Source organism: Myodes glareolus, chromosome 26, assembly GCF_982192425.1.
Source record: "Myodes glareolus chromosome 26, mMyoGla1.1, whole genome shotgun sequence".
NCBI lineage: Eukaryota > Metazoa > Chordata > Mammalia > Rodentia > Cricetidae > Myodes > Myodes glareolus.
Window position 1 is genome coordinate 34,716,437 of NC_142051.1, and position 11,403 is coordinate 34,727,839.

The 11,403-nt window shown below is 45.8% G+C and overlaps 1 protein-coding gene across 1 annotated transcript; it reads right to left on the reverse strand.

Moving 5' to 3' along the window:
- Positions 1-8,834: 8,834 nt before the first annotated feature.
- LOC148117780 (Y-box-binding protein 1) lies at positions 8,835-10,007 on the reverse strand. The gene has a single exon (XM_087901980.1). The coding sequence runs from the start codon at positions 9,883-9,885 to the stop codon at positions 8,917-8,919; it is 969 nt and encodes a 322-aa protein (XP_087758106.1). The 5' UTR covers positions 9,886-10,007; the 3' UTR covers positions 8,835-8,916.
- Positions 10,008-11,403: the final 1,396 nt, after the last annotated feature.

Genomic DNA, 11,403 nt, shown 5'->3' on the forward strand with positions numbered 1-11,403 from the left:
AAGGAAGAAGGAAGAGGAGGCAGTATGAGCAACAGGTAAATGTCTGTACTTAATCTGGTGACAGCCCAATACTTGATTGGAAACATCTTTAAGTGGCTGCATGTGTTCCTGTGTATAGAAACTTCTAAAACTGGAGATCCTACCATTCATACAGTTTATGACCTTACCTATTAATATCTTCTGAAAATTACTTTTTTTTTGAAGATAGGTCTTGCTGTGTAGTTTTAGCTGACCTAGAGCTTGTAACATAGACTCAACTGGCCTTGAACTCACAGAGAGCCACCTGCCCCTGTCACCCACGTGTTGGGCCTAAAGGATGTGGTACCACGCCCCGTGACACGTTATTCTAAAGGTTAGTTAATAAATAGCCTTCGGTGGTGAATCATAGTCATTTATTTAACTAACCCCAGCTGTAGTTCGGCTTAACACTCCTGTTCCACCCTCCGTCCTCCGGATATTGGCATCTGTTATTCCTCAGTACGAGAGCAAAAAGGAAAACGCCTACAAGATAATTTCTAGGAGACCTTATAGTGTTTCTGCTTTCCCATGGGCTGTGGAATTGGGCTGTGGAGGGGAAGTTTTGGGAAATGAGTTGAATTCATTTTTTTTCTTTTCTTCATTTATTTATTTGTTTGTTTGTTTGTTTGTTTTTGATGGTAGAAGACTCTCCTGGAGACTGAATTTAGGGGCCTCATGCATTCAAAGAAAGCACTCTACACCAAACTACAGCCCCAGCCCCGAAATGATCTGAATTCAAATTCCAATTCTCTTCTTCCCAGAAGAATCTTAGGACATGCTACCTAATATCTCCATGCCTCAGTTTCCTCATCTGGAACATAGGGGTGAAATAAAACATACACAAAGTCACTGAAAGACTGACAAGTTGTGAAGCCTTCACACAGGGTATATGTTCATATAGGGTATGTGATCACTGGTTTTAGCCATTGTTAGTATTATGAATAAATGCGAGGCAGCTTTTGAGGTCCAGAGAAAAAGACAGCAAGTAGGTGAGCCCCTTCCCCGAGAGGCCAAAGTTCCCTCTCCTGGTGACAGGGGTAATTATGATGGAAAAAACATTTTGCAAGGCCTGGAGCTGACATATACTCCTCATGACATTTCAATCTCCGAGTAATAGATTCCGTTGCCTACAGAGCCGTGGCATTTCCATTTATTGCCTTTTCCTCTTCTCTCTCAGACCTGGAGTCTACTCCTGTTGACTCTATTCTCCCTCCAGCCACCAGGCGCTGTTCCTGGACAAGACTCACTGCTAAGCCAGGTCTTCTCTGGCAAGGGGGCCTGAAGACCCAGCAAGGAATGTGGAGAGCGCTTAGTCCCCCTCCTGTCCTTACATTTCCTCCCAGTGGTATGACCAGACGATGTTGGGTATAACTTTAAGATCATTACATTGGTGTCAACACTTCGTGATGTTGTCCAAGGCACTATACTGTGATTGTGACCATAACCCTAGTGTTCCAGAACATGGTCCCCCCGACACACTCAGAGACGGCAGTCTATATGTTTCAATGGTGTTTTATTTCACTAAAATTATTTATTTAATTAAGCTAAGGAAGCAAACTTCTCAGTGGGGGAACATGAGTAGAAGATGGGGGGATTGGGCATAACCCAGTCTTCACAGTCTTAGGGTTCCCATTGCTTCGATGAAACACCACTACCTAAAGCAAGTTGAGGAGGAAAGAGTTTATTTGGCTTACACATCACATTACTGCTCATCGTCCAAGGAACAGGGCAGGAACTCAAACAGGGCAGTAACCTGGCATGCGGAGGCCATGGAGGGTACTGCTTGCTGGCTTGCTTCCCATGGCTTGCTCTGCCTGATTTCTTTTAGAACCCAGGACCACCAGCCCTGAGATGGCACCACCCACAATGGCCTGCCCCCCCCATCCATCATTAATTAAGAAACTGCCCAACAGGCTCGCCTACAGCCCAATCTTGTGGAGGCATTTTCTAAATTGAGGTTCCCTTCTCTCAAATGACCGTAGCTTGTGTCAAGTTGACATTAAGATATCCACCACAAACGCCTATGACACACTTGCTGGGAATCTCACACTGTGATTCAAGGCGTGCTGAGTGAGGGTGTGGGCAGTTTTCCTTTAAACTGTGGGTAATCATTCCCCTGATCCCCGTTATGAAGTTCTAACTGGTCTCCTTCTCCTCTCATATCGTCTAGCCCTGGCTCTTTGTATTCATCTGCTCTGAGCCCCTTCTGCCCATCTTTCAGGCCCAGGCCAGGCACGGCAGAGCAACACAGAAAAGCAATGATCTCCTCACCCAAGGGTGCAGTTTGAAGGTGGGGAATAAAATGCTTGCTGGCATTTTATTTTTAACCTCCAGCTGTAAACATGGCTTGGTTACCCAACGAGCTGTGAAATCTCTCCTTTCTTCTTCCACCAAGGCCTGCCCACCCGGGCCATCTTCAGGCCTGGTTTAATCACCACGAGCTTCACGTGACAGAGAAAAATCAACTGACATCAAAGTTTCTGCTTCAGTCCTGGAGAAAAAAAGCTGTCTGCACACCTTCAGTGTCGAAGTTGCCGCTTATCTTATCAGTAAAAATACCATAAAACAGCAGGGAAAACCTTGACTCATATTCCAAACAATCTCCATAACCTGGAAGGGTGGCTTTCTTTATGCTCCGAGAGTAAAGATAAAAGTAATTATTTCTTGTCCAGGAAATAGAATGGTGCTTGGGCAAGGAGTAAGGAAGAGGATCGCAGCCCAACTTCTCTAAGCATGGCAGGGACGTGTCAAGAAAGCAGACGTGGGGAGGGGGTGTTGTGGAATATTATTTTAACTAGGCAAAGATGTGTTGCGTTTGTTTGTGCTCCAGAATATGACTTTAACTGTGTAATGGTGCATGGCTCCTGTTTATGCTGCCCTTGTTTAACGATGCAAGGATATTTGTTTAATTAAGTAAAGATGTGTTGCTTCTGTTGCGCCTTGCCTGCCTAAGGCACCTGATTGGTCTAATAAAACACTGAACAGCCAATATATCTAGGCTCGTGATAGGAGGGGCTGCCAGGCAGAAAGAATAAATAAGAGAAATCTGGCCAGAAAAAAAAAAGGAGGAATGAGAGGAGGAGGAGAGAAGGAGGAACATGCTTGGGGCTAGCCAGACAGCCACTAGTCAGCCAAAGAGAAGCAGAGAAAGTAAGATACACAGAAGAAAGCAAGGTAGTAAGCCCTGAGGCAAAAGATAGATAAAAAGAAACGGGCTAATTTAAACTAAAAGGAGCTAGCCAGAAACAGGCCTAAACTAGGCCCAGCATTCAAAACTAATAGCAAATCTCTGTATCATGATTTGGGAACTGGTTGGTGGCCCAAAACAAAAAAAGCAGTGGCCTTTGTGTGGTGACCTGCCAACTCCAACTCCTTCCTGGATTCAGCGTCGGAGAAGCCATGTCCTGTGGTAGTTTGATTGTTTCGAGAACGCCACAGAATTTTCCAAGGTGGTTTCTGATATTCGGCAAAGCTTGGAAATTTTGAATCCCCCTCCATCACAGAAAGACAAGCTTTTCTTCCCCCAGTGTTTGGGGAAACTGAGAACCTTGCACATGTTAGGCAAGTGCTCTGTCGGTGAGTTACACTGATTCCTGCCCCTATTGTCTTTTCTTCCTACTACTAAAACATACCAAGAAAAATGGTTTTCCCACAATTAAAAAAGTTACCACTCCAAACATACACATGGAAAAAATTAAGAAATTAAGACGAATTTGTAATTTTACCGAAAGACACCAGCCTTACTTCATCCCGAGCTGGTCCCCTTTTTTCCAGAAACCATTTCTCTGAATTATAAAGTTTTAAATTTCCTGATGGTTAGCTCCACAGTGATTAAAAAATGCTATACAGACTTTTGTGGCCTGTATTTATCCTTTATACACTGACTTCCTGTCCGAGTGAGTTTCACCCTTTCTCTCTTCCAAGCTCCCCCGCCCTTTACAGAAAATATCATTAGCTTCCGTGCATGGCTTTTATAAAACCCTGCCACGGAGTTTCTATTGATCTCATCATGTATTCTATTTTGAAAGCAGTTTCTGCTAACTTAAAGAAAAATCAATACCGAGTGGAGGAACAGAGTGAGAGGCATGGTACCTGCTACATGCCTATAATTCGATCTCTTGTGAAGTTGAGGCTGGAGATTCAAGGCTTGAGGCCAGACTAGGCTACAAAACAAGCTCCGGACCAGCCTGGGCTACATAGTGAGACTCTTAAAAAAAAAAAAAGCACCCATTTGTAGCCTGTAATATAGAGGTCACAATGAAACAGCATTTGCTTTTTCCTCTAAGTGCTGTTCCTTGGGAGGCAGAAAAGATTGTCCTTGCTTATTTCCCTTCTTATGGGGAAGTAGAGCAATGGTGAGATAGTCCTCACGTGACATGCTTGCTTAAGTTCAGGTAAAATGATTGTTCTTCTCTGAGTAAGAAGACAGACAACAGACAAAGCTCTCCTTCCTCCATGTTCTAAGTGGTGTGTGCTGCCGCAGAGAGCGAGGGCGTGTTACAGGGAGGCTGGCGCTTAGGCCAGTTTCTCTGCATTGGTCTTACTGGGAGTTGCTTGGCTTTGTGTCTTAGGCCCTAAATAGATCATCACTTGGTGGGGCCGATGGTCACACCACAAGCCAATTTAAAGTCAGCGGCCACATGTGGGTCCACGGTCCACCTGGCTGAGTTTCCCGTTTGTCTTTTTAAAAACTGTTACTCTTTGAGATTATAATGCATTTGGACTTTCAGTTCACAAATGACTTGAAAGATAATGCCCTCCCTAATTGGAACTGGGTTGTCGCCTTTGACACAACCCTTCATCTCTCTGTCTTCCTTCCAAGAACCGGCACCATCACATGTTCCCCTAAGTCTTGGGAACGGGTGGAGAGCAAGTGGCAAGGGTAACCCAAAGGGGCAAATCCCAGGTTCCCGGACTCAGCTGCAAAATCGAATTTTTAGAGGTGTTCTTGTTGAAACGTTCTGTAACCCCTTCTGCAGTCGCAATACAGTTAGCATTCCCAGGGTACTGCTCTAAGCGTCCGTGGCTGTACCGAAATTCTGCATGCTCGTTCCATTTCAGCTTCACGACACCCTGACGTGGATACTCTTATTGCCAGTTGGAAGTGATAAACTTGTATGTGGTAAATTGTTGAAGCCGAGTCATCTAGCTACCGGGAGAGCCAAGGTTGGTGAGCGAGCAAAGCAGTCAAAATCCGAGCGGCTCTGCTCCTCTGTCTCCCTTGCAGAGTTAGTTTTGGTTTTGTCACTTGGTCCTTAACCTGTGAAACAGAACATGGGCAAAAGTACTGTTTAGTCGAGTCAAAGGTTTATGTTTTGACCGAAACGTAGTCGGATCAGTTCTGTGTGCAGGCACTCAGAGAAGGAAGTTTTGAACTTTCTCTGATTGGTCTGACAGGCGTGCAAATAGCGACACTGGTGGCTCTGAAATAATTTGGATTAGAACAACTAGTGAAAGAAACTGATGCATTCCATGCTTAAAATGTCTTATTGTGTTTATTTATTGGTGGAGGCCTGCCAAGGTCGGAGGACAGCTGGCAGGAGTTGGTTCTCTCTTTCAATCATGTTGGGGCCTGGAGAGCAAACCCAGATCACCTGACTTGAATGGTAAGTGCCTGTACCCACTGAGCCATCTCACCAGTTCAAAGATTGATTGAATAATGTGAATTTACCCTGTTACCATTATGGTGCATTATCTTACGATATTCATAGATTTTTCCATTATTGTTGCTACCATATACATATGTTTGATAGAATGTCACATATAAATGTACACATTTAATACAATATATACTTTGGAAATATATATCTGAAAGATATTTCAGTTTCCAAAAGCACATAATATTTCCCTAAGGATATCTTTCAGACATGCCCATGACCCATCTTCTTTCCCACTCAGCTGCAAGAATCTAAGAGTTTGGCCAAGACCCTGCTATCTGCCTTCACTAAGTCTCTGCCGGCCAAATGCTGGCCGCAAAAGGGTATATCTTAAAGGAGATGGGAGTTAGGAAAGATTCAAGTTTACTCAAAACCCACAAGCTTGGGAATATAGAGGGGTTACTGACTTAACTCTCCAATGGGGGGGCTCAGGAGCACAAAGGGCTTTGCAGGGCAGAAGAAAACATGGGGTGGATCTATGTTCTCTTCTCTGAAACTCTGCGGTGAGTTATCCTCCAGGGCCAGTTCCTGCAATTCTCCTTTTGAATCGTTGTGCTTTGTGTTAGTTGAGACATAGAGCCAAACAATGAATTTCTGTGAATCTGGGAAAAAAAAAAAACAACCAACTTAACTGTAAGCGTCTTACCCATCTCCGTGGGACTTTTCTTCAGAATTGAGAATGCCCAGTAAAAAGGAAGGGGACATGGAAGGAAGGGGAGGTGAGGAGGGCGAGAGGAGGGAGAAGTCAAGGACAGCTCTAAAGGGGTGGCCCCTGGTAAAACTTGGCTCTGGATGCAGCCCCAAGGAGGGAAGTTGCTTTGATTTCCAAGAGGGGTGTGTGTGTGTGTGTGTGTGCGTGTGTGATGTGTGTGTATGTGAGTGTGTATATGTGAGAATATATATGTGTGTATATTTGAGAGTGTGTGTATCTGTGTGTGTTTGAGTGTCTGTATGTGATGTGTATGTATGTGAGTCTGTGTGTGATGTGTGTATGTGAGTGTGTATGTATGTGAGGTTGTGCATACATGTGTGTGTGTGTGTGACAGAGAGAGAGAGAGAGAGAGAGAGAGAGAGAGAGAGAGAGAGAGAGAAGGAGTGTGCATACAAGTTTCTTCTTCCTTATTTCTGCTGCCCAAGCTTTCACCCATCTGGATGCAAACACAGAAGCTTCCTGACCCCTCAGACCTGACCTTTTGAGCCCGGACCAAAGAAGAATCAAGTTGGCTTGCAGCTGCTCTCACACTTGCTGTGGGATGGAGGCAAAGGGGAAGGAGAAGACTTTCCCTGGAGAGCACTGCTTTCCTGGAGAGAAACACACTTCCTAAAAGCAACGTAAGCATGATTTATGCAGCGCCCAGCAGCCAGGCTCCTTTTGTTTCTCTCCAGCTCTGAAACACGGGCTGGAGGCTCCTGCTTATCTTTCATCCCAGAAGGAGGCTCTGATCCTTGGAGGAGGACTTGGTATTGTGCCAGGATCTGAATTAGAAACCGCAGCCTTGAGATGATGCCAAGTGGGCCAATTAAGAAGGTGTTGACGACGCTTCCCAGGAACGAGTTTCTAGATATTTTCACTTTGATGGAAAAGTTTAAGCTTCTAAAAATCCCCAAGAACCTCATATTTTCCAGGGAATAGTGCCTGGGCTCTTAAGAGCTTCCAAGAAAACAGGATTCTCGGAAGGTCTTCCGACCTTCAGGCTCACTGGTCCAATCAAGAGATGTATGGAAAAACAAAAGCAAAACAAACTGTGCCTGCTCACACACCCTGAGAGATTTGAGATAAGTTAAGTCTTTAAGAAGTTTGCTGCAAATTAGGACGGTGCACCGGCTTTGGGGAATAAGCTCCCTCCTGTTCTCCCCATTTTTGGCTGCTGGGCACGGCAGGGTTGGCCAACAACAATGTCAGAAGAAGGGGTTCAGATTAACACTTTCCCCACCTGGATTTCTCTCAGAATCCTGGCACACCTAATAATCTTCTTCAAAACTGGCACAGATTGGTTATTACCATCTAAAGTGTAAGGGCCCACGAACCCTGTGTCCTTACTGCAAACCCTACAAGGTAGCCCTCATATCTGTCTGTCTGTCTGTCTGTATATGAGAAAACTAAGTCTTGGGAGGAACCAAGAAATTCAGGGGAAGCTCAGTTGCAAGCGTGACTCAGACAGGTTCGAACTCACGTATTCTAATCTAACTAGGGAATTCCTAAGAACAGGTGAGAGCAAGGTCAGGGCCAGGGTGGTTTGGAGAGTCCGGCTGATCTCCGTGTTGACCTTCAGCTCCTGGACCCTGGTGGTGTTGCTGGAGTCCTGCAAGAGAGGCCTGGCTCTAGTGGGAAGGGATTCTAACAAAATAATAAAAAATCCAGATAATGGAAGAAGAAAGGGTGAAAAACAGCAGAGAAATTTCGTCAGTATAACTATGCAAGCAAGGCAAAGGAGAGCAGAGCCCTTAGCTCTGTCCCAAGGAACACTGACATGAGCTCCCAGGTTATAGGGGAAAGGGAGAGAGGGCGGGGCAAAAAATATGCATAATCAGTCTCTGTCAAGCGGTGGTTCCATTGGTCATTATCTCTCAGCACTGGTTAGGAAGGGCTTTGTTGCAACAAGAAAGTCATTGCTTCCTGAACTCTTGTCGCAGGATGTACTGGACCCTGATGTAAGTGCAAAAGAGAACACCTCATAGCAAAGGTGTCATATGCAGAATGGAGCCAGCAATGCCAAGGTTTTCTGTTTTTGGTTGTCCATTGGGCATTTTGGGGCCAGGTGGGGGAAGAGTTGATGCTTTGAGCAAAGGTAGCCTCTAAGCCAGTGGTTCTCTTTTTTTTTTTATTTTTTTTATTATTTAAGACCTTTATTAACAGGTGCTTGCAGTTTGTTGACTTTTTTTGAAAAAATCAAGTTGTAAACTTTTTATTACAAATCAAAAGTGAAGTTCTTAAAAATCTTAACTTGACCAGATATGAAACAATTTAAAAACCATTAAAGGTGTATTGAGAAAAACCAGACCTTTTTTTAAAAAACACATTTGTCATTACCAAAAAGAGACATCTTTAGGTAAAAATAATAAAAACCCCATGCTGCATAGATAATGCAGATAGTTCTAGCGTATCTGGTCAACGGGCAAAAAGCAAGCACTTAAGGTCTTCAGCTCCAATCTTTGTTCATTTCTTATTGCTGGAATTTCATATTCTTTTCTTCTTGTTGGATGACCAAACCGGATGATGGTAGAGATGGTAAGCCGGCATTTACTCAGCCCCGCCCTGCTCAGCCTCGGGAGCGGACGAATTCTCAGCTGGTGGATCGGCTGCTTTTGTCTCTTTGCCATCTTGTGGTTTAGGGTTCTCTGGGCGTCTGCGTCGGTAATTGAAGTTGCGGCGATACCGACGTTGAGGTGGCTGCTGACCTTGGGTCTCGTCTCCTTGATTTTCTTTGTCCTCTTCATTGCCATCCTCTCTAGGCTGTCTTTGGCGAGGAGGGCCCCTGCGAAATCGTGGTCTGTAACCCCGATACATATTCTGTCTCACTGGTCTACCTTGCTCTCCTGCACCCTGGTTGTCAGCACCCTCCATTACTTCTCCTTGCACAGGAGGGTTGGAATACTGTGGTCGACGTCCATAGGGTCTCCGCATATAGTAAGGTGGGAACCTTCGCCTGCGATAAGGCCGGCGTTGTTGGGCTTGGCCTTCAGGAGCGCTTTCCGATCCCTCATTCTTTTCCCCACTCTCACTATTCTGGTAATTTTGCTGGTAATTACGTGGAGGACCCCTACGACGTGGGTAGCGTCTATAATGGTTACGGTCTGCTGCGTATTTACTGCCTTGAACTGGAACTCCACCAGGGCCTGTAACATTTGCTGCCTCCGCACCCTTTTCTCCTTCAACAACATCAAACTCCACAGTCTCTCCATCTCCTACACTGCGAAGGTACTTCCTGGGGTTATTCTTCTTTATGGCAGTCTGGTGTACAAATACGTCTTCCTTGGTGTCATTCCTGTTGATGAAACCGTATCCGTTCCTTACATTGAACCATTTTACTGTTCCCAAAACCTTCGTTGCGATGACCTTCTTGTCCCCGCCGGCGGGCGCCGCCGATGTGAGGCCGCCCGGGCCGCCACTCCCCGCGCCGCTGCCCGTGGAGCCGGGCTTGGTGTCGGCGGCGCTGAGGGCAACGGCGGGGGCGGCGGGTGGCTGCTGGGTCTCGGCCTCGCTGCTCATGGTTGCGGTGGTGGTGACTGGGGCCGGCTGCGACGGCTGCGGCTCCTCCCGGGGTGTGATGGTGACTAGGCCGGCGGCGGCGGTGGGGCTCTCAGGGCTCTCTGGGGTCCGCTCTCCGCTCCCGCTACCGATCGAACTCAAGCCAGTGGTTCTCAACTTGTGGGTCATGACCTCTTCACAGAGGTTGCCTAAGACCATCAGAAAACACATATGTTCACATTGCAATTCCTAACAGTAGCAAGGTTGCAGTTATGAAGTCGCCATGAGGATCATTTTATGGCTGGAGGTCACCACAGCATGAGGAACTGTACTAAAGGATCAAAGGTTGAGAACCACTGCTCTAAGTTCCTGTTACCCCCAGGAGCAGCAGGAAGAAAGCAGGTGAGAAAGCCCCTTTTTATTAAACTATTATTTTAATAATCATAGAGCCAACACAGCCAGCCCAAGATGACCGAAGACTGGAAACGAGTCCCAGACGTAGGTAGATGAAGGCCGGGGTCAGCTCTGCTTTTGGGGCGGAGTGGAGGCATAATAGGATGGGCCATTAGGAGCGTCTGGGGTGGGGGAAGAATGCGCAGATGTTGGAGGCATCAATCCACAGGCCTACAACTCATTTACTGTAGCTGATTGAGGGATGAGGTTTGGAGCTGGGAAGTGGGAAAGAGCCATTATAGAAGGGAAGAGAAGGGCACACAGAGAACGGGGCACCAGAAAGACACATAAACTGGGAAGCGGGATAAAATCAGCTTAGGCTTTGGACATATGACTATGGATGGGTTTTAAAAATCCTAAACTATAAATTATCCAACTTGCAAATAAAAACGTTAAGCAAGTATTGAATGTAGCAGACACTTTCCTTACACTGAGCTAAAACCCATGCGCTGGCTTGCCTGCCCTCTGAGACAGTCACATCACCATTCCCTAGTGACTCCATGTTGGTCTTGCATCACAACTGCATTTTATCTTCTAACAATTTTGCAAGAACTGGATCTTTAAAAAAAAAAAAACAAAAAAAATTACACTGCTTAGACAAGTGCTTGCCTTCTGCCTACATCTCCCCAGGAGTCTTCCCTGGGGCTGGATGTTGTTTCTCTTTTTTGGAGATTGGTTGTGGATTTGCTGAGAACGAAACCATTCCTCAGAATCACAGCACAAACCCCCCACCGCCTGTGGTACCTCCCGACACCTGGATTTCCAATTGCCTCTGCAGAGCCGATGGACTGAGCTCATTTATATACCCACGGCCACCTGCAGTCAGTCGAGAGCCGTAAAATGTTGCTATTCCCTCAGAGGTCAGCACTCTAGCTCAGCAAATTCCTTTAGCCCTTCATTCCTGTCCCGCATAATCCCAAAGCCCCAAGTATCTGGATCTCTTGTTAATGCAGATTTATTATGATTGGTATACGAGCCTCACGAAGCCACAGTTATAAGGGCAAATAACCAGAAGTCATACTTACCAGTGCCAAACGTCCAACTCTCAGCACAAATATTTGGAGAGTTTTGTTCTTCTCTAACTTG